Genomic DNA, 23,020 nt, shown 5'->3' with positions numbered 1-23,020 from the left:
TTTTTAGTTAAAAGTAAAAAGAATAGAAAAATTTGGCTTCAGAAATTTTCTCAAGGTTGAAGATATTGATACTTTTAATGTGGTGTAATATTAGTTATGCACTTGGATAATGTTGTTGTTATCATGTGGTGTACTAAAATTATGCATTTAGATAATATTATTAATTTCTAATATTAATTATGGTTTGAAAGCTAATTTATAATTATTCAATCCTTGTTTAATTTTTTATAACACAATTAGAAATAATTCATTTAACTTTCGTTGTTTTTAATTTATTATATATTTAATTTGATTTATTTATTTATAAATAAATCATTGCAATATATGTAAAATAATTTAAAATATAAATTTATTAATATATATAAATTTATTAATATATGTAAAAACATCTTTTCCGGAAAATATTTTCAGAAAATCTGTCAAACAACAGAAAATATTTTATACAGATTCATCCAAACACCAAAAAAGTAAATTATTTTTCAGAAAATATTTTCCAGGCAAACAAACGGAGCCTAAATCAATAATGATATGCTTTCCTTTTTTTTTTTTTTTTTACTTCTTTTCGGGAATTCATTTCTTGACTTGACAAAAGAAATCGAAATCAAAATCTCCATTGATCAAAGCGGTATAGTTATGTCATCAATTGATTTTCTTTTTGGTGTTTCCTTTATTAGAGATTTTGGTACGAAAAACCTTTATTTTAAAATTAATTGATATTAGATGACAAGTTCAAATTTATATTTAGATGAGTAACCTAAGAATTAATAAATATGAGATACTACATTTAATATACTTCATTCTCGACCAATATATATATATATATATATATCATTTTATATGCGTACCAGACAATGTTGTTGTTAGTAAAATTGATATTTTGAAAATTTAAAATTCGGATAATACTTTTTTTTTAAATTTTTAATTTTAAAGTTTTATATATAAATTATCATGTATTTTAAATTTGTTTCTACATTATATAACATTTATCTCCCTTGACCAAATTGTATTTTATATAATTTGTCCCTTATATTTTATATTAACAAAGTATTTTTCAGTTTTTAATTATATATTTTTAATAATAATAATCAAATATTAATATATGATAGGTCTTAAAAAATTAAACTTAAAAGCTCAATATGGACTTTAAAGTCAAGTTTCAATATCTTTGCTCACAATTGCAACAAGTGATTCACACTCTATCGCTATCCAAGTATAGATATATTACCTTTGCATCTAAAGACTAGAACATTCACCTCCAAATCCTCCTATGAGAACTTGGGTAGTAAACAAAAGTGATTATTTTGATAGTTTACCTAAATATATTTAATGGAAAGTTTTTATTTTATAAATTGATTGAGATTTTATCACATTTTTTCTTTTATTTTTTTAATATAATTGAAGGAGACATGTTTGCTTGTGAAATTAAAAATTTTTCCAAATATTATTTGATTGATTCAAAATTTAAATGGATAAATTCAAGGTAATGATAATTCATGAGGTTTAAGCCAAAAATCTTACCAAATCCATCATAATAAACTATGTTTTTGGAAGGATTAAAAAATCTAAAACTTTTAATGGGGTGATATATAAATTTACCTTATTCTCAAATAACAATGCATCATATCAAAAAAAAAACCTTAAAAATGTAGGTAGTCAATTATAAAATATTTCATCTATACCTACTATTAAGTCTTTTACTCTATTAGTGTGACCCATCAACTAGGTCTCAACTCGGTTAAAAATTATCAAAAATTATTTTATTTATTAAGTTATATGATTATGTAGGTGTTTTTGTCTCTTTATATTTTTATGAATCAATAAAAATGTGTCCATAATGATATTTAAAGCAAGGACATCATGCATATAAAAATTTTCATTTATCATTTAAACTAAAATAATTTTTGTTTTTATATAAAACTTGAATAAAGATATATGTTATATACATTTTATATATTTGTGTTGATTGAGTTAGTATCACAAATTAATTCGATATCAACTTAAGATTGACGACAAAACAAAGATAAAAATTGTATTCAATATTCTTAATCAAATGTATTTTTGTATTTAAATTTCGTTTTACTTACAATTTAATCTAATTTTTTATTTTAATATCGTATATATTTCATTTGTTACTATTAATTAGTTTCAAATAAATATTTTTTATTTTTATTATATATTAATTTTAAAATAGGTGTGTAATAAGATATTTAATTTTTGTGAAGGAGTAATAAGAGGTGAAAGAACAAGTCCCTTCTTTACTTCCTCCACGTTAAACAATATTAAAGGAATTTGAACCGTAATCATTCAACAGTTCTTATTTTATGGTTTTAGTATATGATTAATATTGTCAACTAAGAATGCTTAAAGTTTAGGCCTGGGTGTACGGAAATGGTATAGAATATTTTTCTGAATCATTTTAAAAATATTCTACCTTAATGTTATATATTTATTTAAACTTCTCTCGCTTTTTTAAATGAAAAACTCGAGTAGTTAATACGTTCCTGATTTGTTTTTAAACACTCTTTTGTAATCATTTCTAATGTTATTAAACTTTAAGTTTTATTTTAAAAGATATAACTAAGCAAAATAATTATTCATACTAATATTGAAATAATAAATTTTAAAATATCATAAATTTAAATTTTTATTAATAATTTATATTCTTTTCCATTCAAACTTAAGGTTAGGTTTTTAAAATGAAGCACTCTTACGATAATTTGAAATTTTAATTAAAACCCACAAAAATTGCAATATCTATATATCTAATGTGTCTCATTAAATTGTGTAAGAGTTAATGAGGTACCAATTCAGTTGGGAGATGGCAAAACATTTTATCTTTTATAAAATAATAAATATTATTTCTTAGGAAATGGATGATATATTTCCTGACCACTCTTTTATTATTATAGAGGCAGATTCGAGGTGCCAATATTAAATCAATTGGTGGGAAAGGTCTATACTTGATTCAAATTTCTTCATATTGTGCATCTGACGAAGATGATTTTCAAAGGCCTGTGTTCGTTTAATAATTGTCTTCTTTTGGTTCATAAATTGGCTTTGGGAGAGAATCCTAAGGATGTTAGTTTTTTCTTTGCGGAATTCTAGGTTCAAATTTATGATTTCCTGCCTGGTTTTGCTTCGAAAACAATGGCCAAGAATCTTCGAAATGTTATGGAACCTTTTTATAGAATATGATGTCAGTAGTCGATGGAATGTTTTGAGAAATTTTATGTTGATCTAGGTTCAATTGGATATTCGTCAACCTTTTATGAGGAAAAAGAAGATACGTAAATAGGGGTCGTCTTTTTTTGAAGTTAGTTTCAATCTGTATATATTCTCTATATAACCAGCCTGAACCTCCGCAAAACCAATAACATGTGGCATAGAGTGCACAACATGACATTTCTTCAACTTACATCCGCCACTGCATATCTCCACACTTCGCATATAATCTATTTTCACGACTAAAACATAACAAGCATTTAACTAAACATACTATTAATAACACAACACAGATCATACCAAACATATCACCTATCGAACCATTTCAATGATAACCTCTTCAATAATTACTTTACCAGTATCAGTTCATCAAAACAACTTATACATACAAACAAACATGCATCTGTAGACCATCACCTTACGTGCTTCAATAGTATGACAAACATCCTACAATAATTCAACTCCTTATCATCAGCAGAACATGAAGTCAAACATACCACAACAACACAATACTGATATACATAAAACAAACACTGAGGATTTGAGTTCAGAAACTCACCAACAAAATACCTGGGGTTGACACAACTTACACTTGCTTAGCCTTCCCTTTGTCACTTGGGCCTCTTCCTTCTTTATTAGCTAAGCATAACAATCATATAAAGATCAAAACGAAGACATGCATATGTAAGAAAACCTTAATTTATATGCATGCAGAGGAGTTTTAAATGCTAACAATGACTTAAATCATCACTGTTCAAAATAAATTATGATGAAATCATTATATTTTCTTTTATTTTTCTTTAATCAAAAGGTATGGAAGAGTTAGAGAGGTTATCATATTGCTAAATTCTCAATTATTTAGGCTAACACTCTAGTTTCTTCCTTTCATGCAAACCACTCCCTAATTTCCTTTCTTACAGAATAAACTAAAGAAGAAGATAAAAGAAAGAAAATGAATACAGAAATGAGAGAGTGCTCCTAGGAGAATGACACATATCTCCTATATAACTTTCCTGCACTCATTTACCAAAACCAATTTCTCAACATCAAAATTAATGTTCCTGATCATAATGTTTCCCACCAAAGAAAATATCCAGTTCTAAGGTAATGAAACTAATATTTGAAATCTAACCAATTACCAAATTAGTTAGCAAGATTCACGTCAAGATTCACATAATCACACTAAAACCCTTATAAATAGAAAGTTTTATAATTAGATACCCAAAATTATTGTTGTACTTATTCTTTAACATTTTCGAGTGTGTCAAAGCTATAAATTTTATGAAATTTGGTGTTATGCTTAGTTCTAACACCAAGAAGCATATTTGACACAATATTTGTATTGTTCTTGATGTCACCATGCCTCTTGATCATAGTCGGTATTAGGGTCTTTTGTCGCTTATTGGGCGTAATAAAAAACAAGTCTTTTGTTTCATTAAGGAGTGATTAAGCAAACGTATTCTTAGCTAGAAGAATAGACTTTTATTTCATTAATGAGTGTCTTTCTACTTCCCCACAACTTTTGTGACAATATACAGAAAATGATGAATTTGTTTTGGTGGGGGTTCTAATGTTAACTAGAGAAAAATACACCGGACTTTATGGGATAAGGTTTATGTACCTAAATAGTTTGGTGGTATAACATTTTGCACTCTGTTATGCTTTAATTTAGCATTATTGGCAAGCAATGATAGATATTTCTTTCTTCGCCTGAGTCTCTTTTTAGTAGAATTTTCAAAGATAGATACTTTTCAAATTGCAGGTTTCTTAATGCTTCAAAGGCTTAGGTCCTTTTATTTGGAAGAGTATTTATAAGGCTAAGACGATGCTTTGTAAGGGGATTAGATGGCGTGTAGGTAAGGGTGTAACTGTTGAGATTTTTAATAATCTATGGATAAGTTATTATGATAATTTTTATATTGACTCTATACCTTTAGAGAGTATGAATATATAAAAGTAAAAGATTTGATGCATTCGAATGGGGGTGCTGGGAGACGAACATGGTGGAGGGGCTTCTTACCCTTAAAATGTGCAACATATGCTCTGTATATCCATTAGCTAGTTTTTTGAAGGATGATTGACTAATTTGGCACTACACCCTTAATGGTTGTTACTCTGCTAGTTCAGGATATAAAGTTGTTGTTCGACATTATATTAACATCATTGAGTTTCATGTTGATAGTCCTTGGGAAACTCTTTGGAATTAGGAGTTGCCACCCAAGATTAAAGTCTACCAATGGAACTATTTGTGCATCTTCATTCCATGTAAAAACAAGTTGTTCATTGTAGGATAAATGATGTTCCTCTCTGTTTCCAAAGTAGCCAGGCAAAAAAAAAAAGAATTGAGCATGCATTGCTCCATTGTCCCTGCAATAAGGTTGTTTGAAGTCTGATGGATTTTATTTGTAGGTTTCTCACTAATCAATAAGTCAAACAAAAAGGCAAACTATTATCTATTGCTTGGAGCATTTGGTTTTATAAAAACACTACATTGTGGAAACAACAAGCTTCATCACCAAATAAAATTGTGCAGCATGCTATTATCTTCCTACGTGATTGGCTAGAGTGCTCGAGCGGTGTACGAAAACTAGATGGTTTCTTGACGACTTGTTGACGGTGGTGATACTTGTTGATAAACTTAAATCTAATTTTCGATGGTGTTGTTTTTACTAATCAAGGTAGTGTGAGTTTGCGCATGATTTTGTTAGATGTGTCTCGAGCTTTATGAAGAGTAATTTGAACCTTTTTTAGGCTAAAACTTATGGATTCGAATTTGAATAATCCAAAATTTGCAGATTTCTAACATGTTGTCATCCCTAGTTGATAAATTAGGCCACTTTCAAGTTTATTGGTAGAATGCAATGTGTTTAGATTTTTTTTTCTTAATTGTAGTCTAAAATGTTGCCTGAATAACCTATGATATGGTTCAGTTGCATGTTTGCATGTCACCTCTTTAATCCGCTTCAATGATAAGCATATTTCTGCCGCCCAAGTAGTAATGATAAGATAAAAATTTAAATTTTGTTAATTTTAATAATGTTAAATTTAATTTTTTTTAATTTGAAATTATTTTTTATTGTGTAAATAGGTGGATGATTGTGTTTTGAAGGGATTCATTCATAATATCGAAAAGCCTGTAATCCCCAAAAATTTGTGGCCACTTGCAAGCAGTTGGATTCTTACATATATCTTGCATGTTCGGGGGTTGCAAACTCGATTTGGCACTAATCGGCGCGTTGGTGGAAAGATGGAGGCCTAAAACACACACTTTCCATCTTCCATGCGGCGAGTGTACAATCACACTTGAGGACATTGCATTACAACTTGGTCTACCATGGATGGGCCAGCTATCATGAGATTAACGATCATTCCATGTAAAGTGGACCTCTCCACAGCACTGTTGGGGAAGGACCTGGACAAGTTTGAAAGTGATCGGATATCGATCGACTAGTTGCAAGATAATTTCGACGAGCTCCCTGAAAACTGAACAAAGGAGGTCATAGAACAATACGCCCAAGCATACATCATAAGATTAATCAAGACCATTTTAATGCCCGATAAATCTCGAAATTTGGAGCACATAAGGTGGCTACTACATCTAGTACACTTCAATGAGTGTGAAAAACTAAGTTGTAGATATACCGTATTGTCCATGTTATACCGGGATATGTATCGAGCCATGGTATCGAGTGCGGATCGATTGGTGGTTGCCTGGTACTGTTGTAGTTGTGGGCCTGGTGGCGACTATCGTTTTTATATCCTAAGGTGACTGACCCATACATGTTTCTGTTGGTGGCGAGGTAAACATCATTTATTAACAAATATGTAGTCTGTACAGTAATTTTTTTATTATACGTTTCGACTAACATATTGCTTATATATGTAGAATCATGGACCGAGCTACGTGGGACTACCCAAGGAGCTAAAAGATTTTAGGCTGTTGTTAGATCAACTCTCAAAAGCCGAGGTTAGTTACTTATTTTTTTGGATCTATATTAATTACATAATGATTCGTAAAAACAAATTGTGCGTAACAATATTTAAAATTCTACTTTTCAGTTTAAATGGATGTCGTATACCAACACCGATATCATATCTTGCATCTCGCCAGAAGTGTTAGCCAATCGGGAGATGTGGGACACAAAGGTATCGTTGTTAGTATCTACGATAATAGAAATACACGATTCAGACCGAGTGATGTAGTAGTTCGAGTGGAGGCAACAAATCCCATCGCGACCGTGAGACTTGAAGGAGCTGCACAAGAGGTAGACGTACAAGGGAAGGGCAACAATGATTGGGGATTACGGTATGATGAGCACATCGAGGCGTGAAATTGTATGATGCAATCCTTACCCATTTGTGAACCATTTTTCTCAGCAAACACATCGGTAGCTGACGATTACTTTGCATGTTTTAGAGCAGTCGGCAAGCTCAATCTACCACTATCGAAGGCCAGGAGTAGGAAAATTCAAGTAAAGAGGCAACATCAGCTGCCACAACAGCATAGGAAGGGACGCAGTCGCACTACGAGTTCATCATCTACTTCAGTAAAAGATGCACCGTCTGTGGCTACGCAATATCTAGGTCAGTTTACTCCACTTATTATCGTTCAAGTTAATAACCCTATGTTTTTTTTTTCACAAGGACCTCCGCACTACAAACCACTACTGCACGTGGTCGATTATTTTGTTCTTGTCGGCATATATCTCAAGGTACCGGTGTGCCCTACATACTACATCCTCGTGCTGATGTCGATGCTGAACACCATGTTGGGATAGACACCGACGTATGTATTGCCACTATTGATGTTACCGATACAAATGCCCATGCAGCATTTAATAATGATGTCGATACCTGGTACCTTCCCAACGTACCCAAAATTTATGACACCTTATGATTACACACATAGTGATCCAAACACCGAGTGCATCACTGTTTTATAGGGGCGGCTCATCGCCGCAACCATCGGAGACGGGAGTGGCAAATACACGATGAAAGGCAAGGATGACGCAGTAATCGACCACGGAAGAAGATGATGACGCTACCAATCCTAAAGAAACGATCGCTCAGGGGCTGTGCTAGGTACATATTCAAGCAATGATGACGAGTAGGTGGAAGTCTACTAGCCCGTACCTCCGGATACACCTCCGGTTGTATGCAGAAATCCTCCACGTAGCCGTCGTCCACCGTCTTACGATACATATTCTCCCTGATGACAAATATTGTGATGTAAATATAGATATATCATAAAAAAAAAACTAAGGTTATTCATTCAAACAATATATTTGTCTTTATTACTATTTATCATGAGTTATGCATAAGTTAAAAATAAATAACAAATTTAACTAATGGGAATATACGAAGCACGTTAATGAATATGAAATTTTGTAGAAATTAATGTTATTGATGCTAAGGCCCCAACATATCCTTGTGTAGAGAACATGTTAGCTTCATATGTCTTAGGTTTCTACAATACCCGCATTGACCATCTCTCTCTTGAATATCCATATTATTCCTTATCAGGTAGAATTTGGGGACCTTTCGGGATGCGATGCAGGTCCTTGTTTGGCACCAACTCGAATGGCTCGCTGGACTCAGGTGACCACATACTCTCATCTGGGATAAGTGGGAATTGAGGACTCCGTACTGTGAATGCATTGTAGCTGGTAGACATCATTGATGTAAGGCGCGTACTCAATCTATATGTGCGCATAAGAACCAAAGTGCTTGGAATCTCCCATAATCACAGGTCCCATCCATTAGGTTTAAATGATAGGATGCACCTGACATTTCTTGGTCGGGCCTAGCGTACTCCATGACTCAAAAATCAAGGTTTTAACACAAGTGGCATACTACATATATGGTGTTCGCTTTCACTGTACTTCACTGAATCTCTTTCATCGAGTCATCGCAGAGTGTACCGTCGCCCACTATCTGAACAATATATGTCGACTCCATCTGAACAATATATGTCTTTTTGAAAATCGATGTTACTGACAAATGGCGCGCCCCCATCAATACAAAATTGATGTAGTCAACCTAGTTTAGCGTTATGTGCCCATATCGTAGACCCCGTCATACGACTACACCCACTTTTTGAACGGCATATTCAATATATACATCACACTGTAGGTGTTAATGGTGCTCAAGTTGTTTAACATTTGATGGAATCGATGTTAAACGAACTCATAATCTATCGAGAAATAGCTACCGGTTAGTGTAATAAGATAAATTGGTATGAATATTCGATATACAGTGAATACATAATTCAAACTACAAACCCATGTCAATGACAAGGTCTCAGTTAGTTGTTGAAGGATATTTTTGGTGGTAGTTGGATCCCACATATCGTATGCAGTACCGATGATGAGTGCGATCCTAGAGGGCTCAGTGACAATCAATTGCCAAGAGTATTCTGAGTCTCCTATCTAATATGAAACATATGTCGGGCTACGGGCAAATGCAGCAGCGCAACCAGAAAGCAACAAACGCTACTGATACCTTACGTATAGTCAGGTACCATCAATTTAGACCATAGGTTTGCAATGCTAAAATGCCTCTCTGCATTGCTCAAAGGTCCAAAAGAACTGGTGGAAAATTTTTTTTCCAATGACCAATTGATCGCTACAGTACCCTGAACACATTTCGATATCGGTTATGAAACCTGATACGTACCGATCCAATACCTGATACCATTGTAATAGATGGTTGTACGAACCCTTCTACCCGTGATGCAACTTTTCCATAGCCTTTTGTTTTGCAACCCACACTTTATAGTACATTGGAGTGTAATAGTACAGGCTACGTATGTCCGCAATCAGCACCGATATTTGAATCTGGGGACTAGCTTTCACCATTGGTAGAATAATGTCAACAATTATGTCTAAGTCTAGGCTCGGATGGTCTTGACTTGCACCCGTCACAACACAAGTATGAGTACCAGAATAATTCTTTATTGTCCATATTTCGGATTTCTTTCGGTAAGATGCCATGATTTCCCACTTAAACCTCTTGTCCTTCATTATGCACTTCCTTCGAATTTTTTAGAACAGAACTTCGTGACACAATAGTTCACACTGTTCTTGAAGTTGTACTGCTTTAGTGCAACAAGAAAAGCTTCTTTGTTGGGGTATTCCATTACAACCTCCAATACTCCTACATTACGATATGCGTTTGCATGACCAGGTGTTCTGTGCAGGAACCACGAAAATTCTAAACCACCTTCAGTCAATAGGTTGATATTCGTCATGTGGGGTAAAGGTTCATATGCCCTAAATCACACATCTAAATCCAAAGCATTATCCGAGGCATCATCATCAAACTCGCAAGGTTCTAACTCCATTGTAACCGGATCCGGTTTGAAAAATAGTGTCACTTCTGAACCATCTAGACCGCGTTTCCCATCGTTTGCATCCACAGTCCCCTCTTCTTTACTTACATCACCTTCCTCGTCTATGCCTTTATTGTCACTTTCAAGCACGGTATTATAATACCCTCGCCGGCCCCTATTGAAAAAATTAGGTCATTAGTTCTCATATAACCCATGTGCCAGCCAGAATATTTAACGGGTTGATGATTGGTGTACGTCGGTGATTCCCCGATATAACTACTTCCTCCCCATAGCATCGACCTAAAGCCGAAGTTGAAATTGAATGCATTGATTGAATGTTGAGCCCGAGTGTATAAATTTAAGTTATATTGATACCTCGATTGGTACTAACCCTAAAAGTTTAAATCGACGCCGAACACCGATGAATGTCTACCTATAGATGTTTCGAGAACATCATAGTAACCGCTTTGTATTAGGCTAGAAAAACCTACCACACAACCGAGAACATCATAGTAACCGCTTTGTAGTAGGCTAGAAAACCCATCGCACAATCGTGTAGGACTTTTTATTTCAACTTTGGTACCCCTATTTGTTGTGACAGTAGTCGAAGATGGGTTAGATCCATCAGCATCAGTGAACTTCACGTATAACTTAATAAAACATTTCTGCTTACGATGTGCGATGATATGATCATCTCAAGATACATCTCACTAATCACATTGAATAGCCCATACTTATAAAGGTCAACAGAAGCAAGAAATATGCATTGCAACCTCACAATTCTTCCCCAGGTCAATCTGCCAACTTTTCTCCTAATTCTGGTTTGTAGTTTACTTATTAGAATGATATTATTGAACACAAATTCTACGGGCTTCGCTCCTACAAACACTACCCCGACCTCTGTATTACAGATTTGACCGTCATAGTATATAACGGATTTTTCTTGTCGACTCATTTCAATATTAGTCTCGAATTGGATGAACAAATGCAAAAAAAAAAAGTAAAGAGTTGTCCAAAGGAGTACACTCAAGTCTCACAACACAATGTTATTCTATTTTATATTAACTTGATACGTGTCTATGTTATGAAAATTATGCCTATTTTATAAGAGAATTTTGTACAGAGAAAGAGAATAAATGCTTTGAATTTCGTTTACAAATGCACACATTTGTTGCATATTATATGGAGCAAATAATTTTCAGAATACATTCAGAACTCATATAATTTCATCATGCCTGTGCTCTTAAGAGATTCTGCGTTGCATAACGTACTCTATAGGCATCTGAAAATGTGCTTTCACTATCTAAAGAAAGGGAATTTGTTAGAGGAAAAGCCTATTCCCCGACGTGAAAAGCTTGACACTTTGAATAATTTAGATGCTTTAAACACATTTAGAATATGTTCATCACTCCTGCAGCATGCTTTCAAGGTTTTTCTTTGTAAACAGACCCTTCTCCGCGGCTATAAAAAGGCTCTTACACACCAATCTTTATCATCCCTTAGTCATATAATTTCTCCCCAATCATCTCCATTCTCCACTATAAACTATTTCCCAGTCTTAAAAATTTCGGTCACTAAAAATATTTGGTTTACGTTTGAGGTATTCTTGATTCGTCGGTGATGTAATATCGCTCTGATTTTTACGTATTCCACATATCATGCAGAAATTGGATCATTGCCTCTGAAGCCTATCCTAGGGAAGTCGATTATGGGGTGATTTTGCTTTCTATGGTCAATGGTTGAAGTCAACATGGAGGTCTCAATTGACGACCGTTATGCGATAATGGATCGAGGTATAACAGAAGAGCCAGTTTATAGTCATGACCACGAGTTTAAGTTTTTTGAACACTCGAAAATGATGCCCTATAAATACCATATAGAATTTTGATGGCATATTTATACGAAAAAACTCTGAGGCTTCCCACTAGAATCGATGTAATTTTTTTCTCCATTTTCAGGCAATCGATACCTTTAACCTTCCTTCTTATTTGAAGGTCAACATCGTCGTAGATGCAAAAGAATTCTCAGGCGGGGAGTAGCTATTGCGATGCAGTAAAGGTGATGCTCCTTTTGGGGTGACAATGGTTGTCATTATTACACAATCCATTAATAACTACAATAGCTATCGCGCCGACTCGAGTTTGACCTCTACTGTGCCGGAACATTCTCTCTCCACCTGAGAGCCCTCTTGTGTCCACATCGGTATCAGCACTCAGACAAGAATGAAAGATTAAAGATACTAACTACTTGGAAATAGAGAAAAAATTACGTTGATTACACTAGAAGTTCCTAGAGTTTTTCCGCATAATTATGACATCAATATTACGTATGGTATATATAGGGCATTGTCTGCAGATATCCAAAAAGCTTGAACTCCTGACCGTATAATGATTCTCACCTAGCCCCCGGTTATACTCGAACCTGTGATCGCATCACAACCACTGACTGGGATCTCCACTTAGACTTTGAGCCCTGATCATATCAAGCATTATTACCCCAAAATCGAATTTCCCAACGATGGGTTTCTAAGGTGATAGACTATCCCACCATGACATATGAAATGTATGTGTGCTGATGCGCATTATCACATCCTCAAACCCTCAAAACTATCTAAGAACTTCTTCCATTTTAGTCGAAAACGCTGAACACTTTTAAAATACCTTAAACCCTAAAAAACCTTAAACCCTAACCCTAAAACACTAAAATCCCTAACCTTAAAAAATAAAAAACCTAACCCTGGAGAGAGAAAGTGAAAACGCGTCCAGCTAGGCGCACTTTCCTGCCATCTGTGCAGAAAACGCACCTAACTAGATGCGTTTTTACTTTCTCTCTCCTGAAAGCGGCCTATTTCCCTAATTAAATTTTAAAATGACCTAAAAGCCTAATTAAAAAAAGTTGGCCTATTCACCTTATTTAGCCTAGTTAATCATAAATAAGTAATTTTATGACTAGTAAAATGATACAAATATAATTAATATATTTATAGAATTTTAATTATTTATTACTACAATTATTATTTAACATAATGCAAATTTAACATATATTTTATTATTTAATATAAAGTATATTATTTATTATTTATTTTATGTATATAAAAACTTATGCAGTGTTTTTAATAGTTATTTTCTATTTTACTTTACCATTACAATTGCATTTGAATTCCAACACACATAAAAGCAGTTTATTTTAATTTCATTTCTACAATATACAATCTCACCACTACAACAATTTAATCTTATCAATATTATTATTTTTAATCTCACTAGGGTAATATGACTAAAAGAATCTAAAAACTTAATTATTTACAATTGTGTTTTCTTGAATTATTAGAATAAAAATTATGAGAATGTTTGGTAAACAAAATTTTGGATTTTTTTAGCTGATTTGAGTACAAATGGATGATTGGGTAGTCAAACCCTCTAATTGTAGTGTTTGGTGAATGGAGGTTTGCAAAAGCTTGTTGAACTAAAACCTCCAAAACAAAAAATGCAGGGATGAGTAACTTTTTTTAGTAGTTGATTGGGAATGAGATATGTAGAATGACATATCTAACCATACTTGCTAAAAAATTACTCTCTTTGTCACATGCTCTCAAATCTAATAAGGATGCCAAGATATCAATAGCGTCTATTCTCTCATTTTCACTTCCACCTCTAAAGTCCAAAATAAATCTAAAAAAAAAAAAAACACTCCACTGTGAATCTATAAAAATCAACATTGTCGCGAGAAATTTTTTATCGAGCCCATTCATCCTTGAATATTTATGCACTCTTAATTTATTTTCATTTTACTTGTGGAAAATGATTTCTTATACAACTTTATATTAATTGAAATATGCTACTTGACAAATTTATTCAGAGTGACATATTTATCACTAATTTATATACTAGGAACATGACATAATTATCACTAAGAATATAGTTTACAAATTATATTCATACACTATTAATGTTTATCAATTTTCACAAGGTTAATATTTGCAAATAACTTAAGAAATTTGTTTATTTAAAATTTCAAAAATATTCACTAATTAATTTTCATAATGGATGTTTTAATTCCTTAGTAATAGTATTTTATCTTAATAATTTCACTCAATAAAGACTAAAGTATTATAAACAAATAAATACTTAACAATAAAATGTATCGTGCCCTTATTTATTATTTTACACATATCAACTTTCAATTATTAATTAAATTTTATCAAATACTTTTGAATAAACAGTCAATAAAATTAATTAGTCAAATCAATTAACAAAATCAATTAATTAAACTAACAATTGTAATTATCAATAAACTATAAGTTATCAGCCAATTGCTAAAGAGGGCTTATTTATTTATTAAATAAATTTATACTCTTTGAAGCCTTTAATCAAATGTGAACATAGACTTGCAGGCCTTTATTATTATTGAGTTTGATTGCCAAATGCAGCTTTTGGCGGCCAACAGGCTCTTTTGCCGTCATTAATAATAGGTTTTTTTTATGTGCATTTCTAAGCTTGTTAATGTGTTTTATTTCGTTTGTAAAAAATTATTGTTTTATTTCGTTACAATCGTATTTAAATATTTTATATTTATATAATATGTTAATATTTTATACTATATTATTTTATGAAAATATATCAAAATCTATAATTTATAAAAAATATTATATAAACTTTAAAATAATTATATTTTTATATTTTTTATCTTATTATACTTTTAAAAAAAATCATTTTACCATTTCGATATTACGTTGTCATCTCTTACCAAACAAAGGTTAAAAAACAGGTGGTTGAAGAGAGAGAACAAAAAAAACATAGTCCCAATATAGGTACATTTTCTTCCATGCTTCCTCCTTAATTCTAAAAGTCATCTCCATTACCCAAATAAAACACATTTTATAAACCAAAATCAAGACCAAGTATAAGTATACATTAAAGTAAATCAAGAGGTGAATGTAGAATAAGTCAAAAAAATACAAGCTCTTTTTACAGTCTTTTAAAGTCCGACTTTTTCCCCTTCTATGCTTAATGCTCTCTACTTTATTACGAAATTGAGTTCTCTCTCTCTATATATATGTATGTTGTTGAGTTCCCCAAGGACTTAAGACAACAATCTGCCTTGAAAAACAAATTTTCTGGATTTCGTTTCACACAGTTTCGACATGGAGATCAAAGCCTGGAACCTTGTCCTGTTCTCGTGCCTGCTGCTTTCTTTATTGGCTTCACCCTCATCTGCCCAGACCTGTGTTAGCCAAACATTTCCCGACAACAAGCAATATGCCAACTGCACCGATCTCAGAGCCTTGAGCAGTTATCTCCATTGGACATATCATCAATCAAATGGAACTGTTGAGCTGGCTTTTCGACACACCGGCACCACCTCGTCACGGTGGTCGGCGTGGGGTATCAATCCTAGTGGACCGAGTATGGTGGGTACCCAGGCTTTGGTTGCCTTTGTCAACTCCAGTGGCGTGACTCAGGCGTTCACAACGTCGATTGATAGCCTATTCCCTACCCTGCAACCCACAGATTTGAGCTTCCAGGTTCCAAGTCTGTCAGCAACGTTCGAGAATGACGAGATGACGATATTTGGTGTTTTGAGAATCCCCGAAAACATGTTGTCAACCAGTCAGGTTTGGCAGGAAGGTCCTGTGAGTAACGACCAATTACAGCCTCATACTACTGATGGAGCCAACCTTCAATCCAGGGGAAGTATCAATTTCCTTACAGGACAATCTGCAGGGGCTTCATCTGATTCAAGGACAAGAAGAAGAAATGTAAGCGGTTCGAATCTTCCCTAGAGCTAGAATTGCCATAAAAAAAAAAGGGATTCCTTTCCAGATTTTTAAAGTTGGATTGTTTGAATTATCCAGGTTCATGGAGTATTGAACACTGTGAGCTGGGGAATATTGATGCCGCTGGGAGCCATAACAGCTAGGTACATGAAGGTGTTCAAATCTGCAGACCCGGCATGGTTTTATCTCCACGTTGCTTGCCAATCATCGGCCTATGTTGTTGGTGTGGCAGGGTGGGCGACGGGTATTAAGCTCGGCAGTGACTCTCCTGGAATCACGCACAATCCCCATAGGACCATTGGCATTATCCTCTTCTGCTTCGGAACTCTTCAGGTAATTTCTTCTCGAAAACATATTCATATGCGACGCTAGTATCAGGATTATGCATACCTTAATGAACCTTAACAATTTTTGGAGGCCGAAATTAAATTAAAAATTTTTATGGCAGGGCCCTACTTTGGCCCCTCTAGTGCCATCCTAATGACAGGGAGACTTGTTAAAGTGTGCTTTTAGTCTTTTTCTTCATCTTGCCGTCATGGGGATGGCGATTCTAAATAGTTGGCTTAAAGACTACTCCAATTTCAAGCTATTAATTACTTTAGATTGTTATATTAATGACAGGTCTTTGCTTTGCTTCTGAGGCCAAACAAGAATCACAAATACAGATTGTATTGGAACATCTACCATCATTCCATTGGTTACAGCGTGATCATCCTCAGCATCGTCAACATTTTCGAGGGTTTCGACATCCTTAACCCTGAAGACAAATGGGAGAGAATTTACATTGGAATCCTCATATTTCTGGGAGCTATGGCCACATTGTTGGAAGCTTTCACTTGGTACGTTGTTATCAGGAGGAAAAGGACTAACAAGCACCCTCTCGCCATGAATGGAGCCAATGGACATGGACAGGGCGTGTAGCAAAATTCAATTTTGGTCAGTCTTAGTCTATTGCACCATGTGTGCTTAGGATGTTTTAGATGTGACCCTCATTTGTTATTTATTACAGCTTTGCTTTTTTTGTTGTCCTAGTGATTGGGTTCTCTTGAGTTATACACTGTTTGCTTTGGTATGTATAGGTGATTGATCTCTTATCTTTTCTGTATTGACTCCATTTTTTTATATATACTAGCGTTCTTTTAATTCTACTATAGTAGATATACATGTTGGGCAGCACATAAGTTGAAGTATGACCCCTTCCAATTGGAACATTAATTAAAATAAATGTTGTGTAGGTGAATTGGCAATTTGCCAAGTGTGTGACAAACAATCAATTTCCAACCACTTACTTTCTTAATTAGTCAAAAGAGACGGCCGTTTAACCTAAGCTTAACTTCATAATGAGACAACATCTAACAGATCATATATTTTAAATTAACTTTATTAATTCAATATTTGTATATTATTATCAAATATCACTTTAAGTTAAAAGTTTTTAAATTATGTTGATTAAGTCTTAATTTGATTGGCATGATATTGTTGTCAAGGTAAGAAGATGTGGGTTCAAGTGTGTTGAAGCGCATTATCTTTTATTTATGGGTTAAAGAAAGTCTATGGATAATTTTAAACATCGTGTTAAAAAAACAGAAATAATCAAAACCTATAATGAAATTGTTAAAAAATTTTAAATTATTTATTAATTTTTTAATTATTTTAATTTAAAAGGTTTCAATTTTTTATTTAATATAATAAATATTTAAACAAATATATAAAACAATGTAACTATATTTTAGTAATTATAACATTTTAATTATTTATTAAAATTTTAATATATTATAAGTTTCGCTACATATAAATATTATGTTAATGCCCTCAATGATTATTTTTTCTTTTCATTAAAATTCATCTGTCATTACTACAATTGATTTCAAACGAAAAATTCAGTATTAATTTTGATCTCACTGTTATATTAACTAATTTCACCGCTACAGTAACTAATCTCACAACTACCGTTATTTTTAATTTCATCAATACTAATCTCACTACTAATCCAAATGAATCCTTTTATAGAGCAATGCACTTGCAAGCTTTAGGCCCAAAATTTTTTTAAAAATATTTTATATCTTACAAGTTCCAACTCAATTTACAAGGCAATCCACCTAGGCAAGATAACTCGATTAGATTTAATTATAGAGTATGCTACATCAACAATCCTTAAATTTTATTTAAAATTACATTTAGTTTATCAGTTTTTAAAATTACATAATAATCACTAATATTATTGAATTGTTACATTTTAGTCACTCATCTATTAACTTACATTAAAAAGATAACATGGCATATTAATTCAAAGGATTAATAATATTTTGGGCCTTGAACTATAATTAAAATGTTATTTTAATTTTTAAAATTTTCTTAACAATAATTCTAAGAAAATTTTAAAATCTTAAAAATAAAGGGTAAACTACAAGAATAATCATCCAATTGTACCTTTAGTTCTATTTTTGTCACCAAATTATTAGTTCTTTTCGATTTAGTCACTCAACTTTTCAAAATTAAATAGGAAAAAAGCTTACGTGGACTCTTTTAATGGGCCTAATAAAATTTTAACCCTCTAATTTTTACTCATTTTATCAGTTTGATCCTAAATCTTAAAAAATCAATAAATTTAGCCTTCAACATCTATAATTTTAATTCTAATTCTTTTAAAAAATAAATAAATTTAAACCTCAACATTTATAAAATTTGTAAGTTTAGTTCTAATAAGAAAATAATGCATGGCCAGTTTGTTTCACTGAAAATGGCTTCCAAAAATGATTTCGGAAAATGACTTACTTCCTTGGAAAAGTTAATATTTTCGGTATTTAGATGAATCTATGTAAAATATTTTCGTTGTTTGATGATTTCTTAAAAATATTTCATAAAATTGTTTTCAATGAAACAAGCATATATTTGATATTTTCTTATCTTTTATTATTTAATTGAGTTTATTTATATCTATAAATTTATATTTTACATTTTTTTGCACATATTAAAAATATGTTATATTCGAGTTCATTACAACGACATTTTTAGTTACATGACTACCAAGTGAGTATTTTTATTCAAAATATGACATCAACAAAATTGACAAAAAAATTAAAAATGTCAATAATTAAAATTGATTTTCAAATCTGAAAAGTAGAAAGACTAAATTCTTAAAATAAAAGTACAGAGACTAAATTACAAATTTGTGAAGAGTACATAGACTTATGACATATTTTAACCTTTATACTACAAAGCATTTATTATTAATATATTTATAATTGTAATAAATATTTATTATAAAAATATTAATATTAAATATTTTAATAATATGTAAAGAATATTATTTAAATTTATTATTTTAAAATTTATTATTAAAATAAATTTAGAATATTAAATAATTTATTAAAATAATAAATTATATTAATAATTTATTAAAATAATAAATCATATTAATAATTTATTATATGAATAAATATAAATAATTAAATATGTATGTTTAGTAATATTGAAAATTATAATATTTTATATTAATATTTTAATATTTTTAAAAATAAAATTTATTATCAATATAATAATATTAAGTTTGATTTAAGTTAATTTTTATATAAAAATAAAATTACCTTTGGAGGAGTTAGTTTCAGAAAATGACTTAGAGTTATTTTGCTTAAAATGACTTACACTTATAAAGAGTAAGTCATTTTATCGAAAAATGACTTATTTTACGTTGATCTGTAAGTCAATTTCGATTGACTAAACTATTTTTTTATAAAACAAAGACATGTATTCTCCATAAAATCTTTTACATACAAACTATGCCCAATGAGAAATCAACCGTGGGTCAATTTTGTGCTTACCATCATATTAACCCTACAATCTACTGGCCTTCCTTAAAATGTTTTTCATTGCATTTGTGAATTTTTTTTGTTTTTCATATATTTTAGGGTGGCAGTGAGATTAAATACTATAGCGATACTGTAACACAAGACAAAAAATAAGTTAAACGCATCGCACCGCACCGCACTGCCCCGCCGCCCTAAACCCACCCTTAATCTGCTAGATTGACTTAGCCCACAGGCCACTAGCTCCTGTCTTTCTCTTTGATTTTCTAATCCCAAACAACGACAATCTACGAAAGATCTTAATTAACCTACTAGCATATTTCCTTTGCGAAGAAAAATTTACAGAGCCTATGCAACTCGTTACTTCTCCCAGAGTATTCTTTCTCTTGCTCCCCGATCTTCTTTCTAATGCATACGGTTTGATACACTGCGATTTGTTGGGATTGGAATTTGTTTTCTTCGACATTTCATGCCATTGAAGGCTCTTCTTCAATGACATTAGCTCTTGTTCAAGGTTCTGTAGTCTAAAGCTCGTTGATTCATAGTTCCTCTCCATTGCTGGAAGGTCGTTTTGTAGGAACAAGCTCAAAGGTTTGCTGTTTGTCGACTCTACTGCGTCTTTGTATGGACTTTCTTCCAGGTTTAAGGGTCTTGAGTTCGGACATCTTGAGCTCGACAGGCTGCCGGAGAATTGACCTGTGAACCTCAATGAGTCGGAGCATTCTTTAAAGGCTTGGTGGGTGTTTAGCTGTTGAACAAAGAGAGCCTGGACTATCAGCCGCAGTGGCATCAACTCATTTTGAACTGCTTCAATGCATGCCTCTTGTGAAAGTTTTTGGCAGTTTAGGTATTTGCAGACTGATCCCTTCTCTTCTTGTGTTATATCTCTATGTGCCTGACCAACAGTTGGAGGGAGGTTTAGCTCGATCTTAAACACGACATGAATAAACGAAAGTTGTTTAAAAAACTTACCTGTAGGTAGCTATTCATTGCTCTATAAAGCTGATCATGTGTCTGACGGTAAGATATGGGTAATAACTCGAGGAGTTCCATGAACTTATTAGGCTCCATTTGTGGATCAGAAGCCATATGGGAGAGGTATGTGTCCCATAATTCTGCAACAATGGAGTTGCTTGCTGAAGGTGAAGGGTTGGTCTCCATGTTAAACGATGCAAAAGTTGAAAATATGGTCTTCATAGTAGCCAATTCCTTGCTTGATGAAATGGACTCTGTTCCAATCTGTGGGAGGAGGAAATCTTCCAATTGGGCAAAGTGTAACATAGTTGCTATCTGGTCTTGCAATTTCACTTGTCTGTCACTTATTAAACCAAATTCTAAGGATCTAGAAAGCATTGCAAAGTAGAATCCAACAGGAATGGCCCTACTGGCCTTCTCCCCAATTGGCAGTAAATCAAGAATCATTTGTAAAATGGCAGAAACCTTGTTGTCTGAGTCACTGTCTGCAATTTTCTCACCTGAGTTTTCCCAGTATTGGTGAGTCTTCTTGGAGAGAACCCATTTATTTGCATAGAAAACAATGATGGGAGTCACATATTTTTCTTTCATTCCTTGCCTTCTTAAGGACCCAATTATCCTTTTGAAGAATCCAAATGGTAGGGCTATGAGATCCTTGATCCATAAGTCCTTGCTTGCTATTGCTTTCACTGTTTCACTGTTCCAAGCCTCACCAGTCAATGCTTCCAATGTAACAACAGGTTTGTCCCTTCTCCTCTCTGGATCAAGAATCTCCATGCAGGCCATAAAGGCCAAGGACTCGATGCACCGGCTCACGATTAACAGCTCCTCGGACCAGGGGAGCAACATTTGACATTTCTGGAGAACAATCAATGTGTCATCCCAACTCTGCAACACCACTTGGTTCAAATAGAGATCGAACCGCTCGCAGAGGTTGCCGGTGCAGTACTCTTCTGTCATTTCAAGAAACTCGGCTGCACACCTCAGGGCCGCCACATTAAAAGGGTCAACCAATGTGGTGGAGCCGTAGATGAACAATATAATCATCTCGAATGTTTCAGGTCCTCCAGGGAAATCTTGTGGCAACTCAAGCTCATTCGATTCAGTCAATCTCTTCTGAAAGTATCCACTCTTTGAAAACAATGGATGCTGGCAAAACACATAGCAAACAGCGTCAATATAAGTTGTATAGAAACTAATTGAATTTGAAATTTTGACTGCATCTATGGTTTTGGGCTATACCTTATGCAGGCTGAAGGTTCTTTCGCCTACTCGAACACGAATTGAAACAGGGAGTCCAGTTTCTTGGCACCTGAAATGGTCAAAAACCGAAAACATAAGTGCTTTCAGCAGAAATACAAACATGGAACTGGAAAGCCATTTATGTTCTTACCATGAAATGATCTTAATCTTGAGCAGAGCACTGACATTGGGTGAAGAAAAAGGACTCGAAGCTACTGAACTATCCTTAGAACTTGAACCTTCCATTGTCAATCGTTCATAGGAAACTAAAGGAACTGAGATGAAAACCTTGTAAAACCAACCGAGGTCAATATCACTGCAAACACAAACATGCACTGTCACTTGTCAGTCCCATTTATCTCTATCAAATGGTACAAATAAATGATTGAGATATGACTCAAGCATCGAAGTAAAGAAAAAGTTAATACGAATAGTATCACCTTGGAACAACAATAATATAAACCAAATGAGTTTTAATTAACCATTTTGCTATATAATAGATATAGTCGTGAGATGATATGCACACGAGTGGAGCTCAAAATCCCAATTTTAAGGCTTCAAAAACGTAAAGTTCCTCGAGTGGTGAGAAGGTTGAATTCTTGTACCGCTTTCTTGGCCTCCGCCAATAGAATATGGTGCAGTTTTTCTAGCTCATCTTCCTCCCTTCTC

At 33.1% G+C, this 23,020-nt stretch overlaps 2 protein-coding genes across 3 annotated transcripts; one reads left to right on the top strand and one right to left on the bottom strand.

Annotated features, from left to right (window-relative positions):
- The first annotated feature begins 15,469 nt into the window (after nucleotides 1–15,469).
- LOC108468151 (cytochrome b561 and DOMON domain-containing protein At5g35735-like) lies at nucleotides 15,470–17,471 on the top strand. Of its 2 annotated transcripts, none has more exons than XM_053030923.1 (3): nucleotides 15,470–16,310; nucleotides 16,407–16,661; nucleotides 16,931–17,205. In XM_053030923.1, exons 1-3 carry the CDS (start codon nucleotides 15,696–15,698, stop codon nucleotides 17,081–17,083), a joined length of 1,023 nt encoding a protein of 340 aa, XP_052886883.1. In that variant the 5' UTR covers nucleotides 15,470–15,695; the 3' UTR covers nucleotides 17,084–17,205. The 2 variants fall into 2 exon arrangements, with proteins under 2 accessions (XP_052886883.1, XP_017624510.1); XM_017769021.2 differs by having other exon boundaries at nucleotides 15,479–16,310; nucleotides 16,950–17,471.
- Nucleotides 17,472–20,178: 2,707 nt separating this feature from the next.
- On the bottom strand, nucleotides 20,179–22,812 carry LOC108468617 (BTB/POZ domain-containing protein At5g48130). The gene is made up of 4 exons (XM_017769500.2): nucleotides 22,503–22,812; nucleotides 22,352–22,421; nucleotides 21,107–22,258; nucleotides 20,179–21,029 (listed from the first exon to the last, which is right to left on the bottom strand). Exons 1-4 carry the CDS (start codon nucleotides 22,595–22,597, stop codon nucleotides 20,349–20,351), a joined length of 1,998 nt encoding a protein of 665 aa, XP_017624989.1. The 5' UTR covers nucleotides 22,598–22,812; the 3' UTR covers nucleotides 20,179–20,348.
- Between the last annotated feature and the right edge of the window lie 208 nt (nucleotides 22,813–23,020).

Source organism: Gossypium arboreum, chromosome 7 (assembly GCF_025698485.1).
Source record: "Gossypium arboreum isolate Shixiya-1 chromosome 7, ASM2569848v2, whole genome shotgun sequence".
In the NCBI taxonomy this organism is placed as follows: domain Eukaryota; kingdom Viridiplantae; phylum Streptophyta; class Magnoliopsida; order Malvales; family Malvaceae; genus Gossypium; species Gossypium arboreum.
The sequence above is the reverse complement of the archived record's forward strand: the minus strand, read 5'-3'. Positions and strand labels throughout refer to the sequence as shown.

Bases quoted from the DNA above. Each gene is read 5' to 3' on its own strand.
- LOC108468151 (XM_017769021.2), top strand. From the start codon at position 15,696: ATGGAGATCAAAGCCTGGAACCTTGTCCTGTTCTCGTGCCTGCTGCTT. The intron at 16,311-16,406 runs GTAAGCGGTTCG...TGAATTATCCAG, and splicing joins CAAGGACAAGAAGAAGAAAT to GTTCATGGAGTATTGAACAC. The intron at 16,662-16,949 runs GTAATTTCTTCT...TATTAATGACAG, and splicing joins TCTGCTTCGGAACTCTTCAG to GTCTTTGCTTTGCTTCTGAG.
- LOC108468617 (XM_017769500.2), bottom strand. From the start codon at position 22,597: ATGGAAGGTTCAAGTTCTAAGGATAGTTCAGTAGCTTCGAGTCCTTTT. The intron at 22,422-22,502 runs GTAAGAACATAA...TGACCATTTCAG, and splicing joins AAGATTAAGATCATTTCATG to GTGCCAAGAAACTGGACTCC. The intron at 21,030-21,106 runs GTAAGTTTTTTA...ACTGTTGGTCAG, and splicing joins CAATGAATAGCTACCTACAG to GCACATAGAGATATAACACA.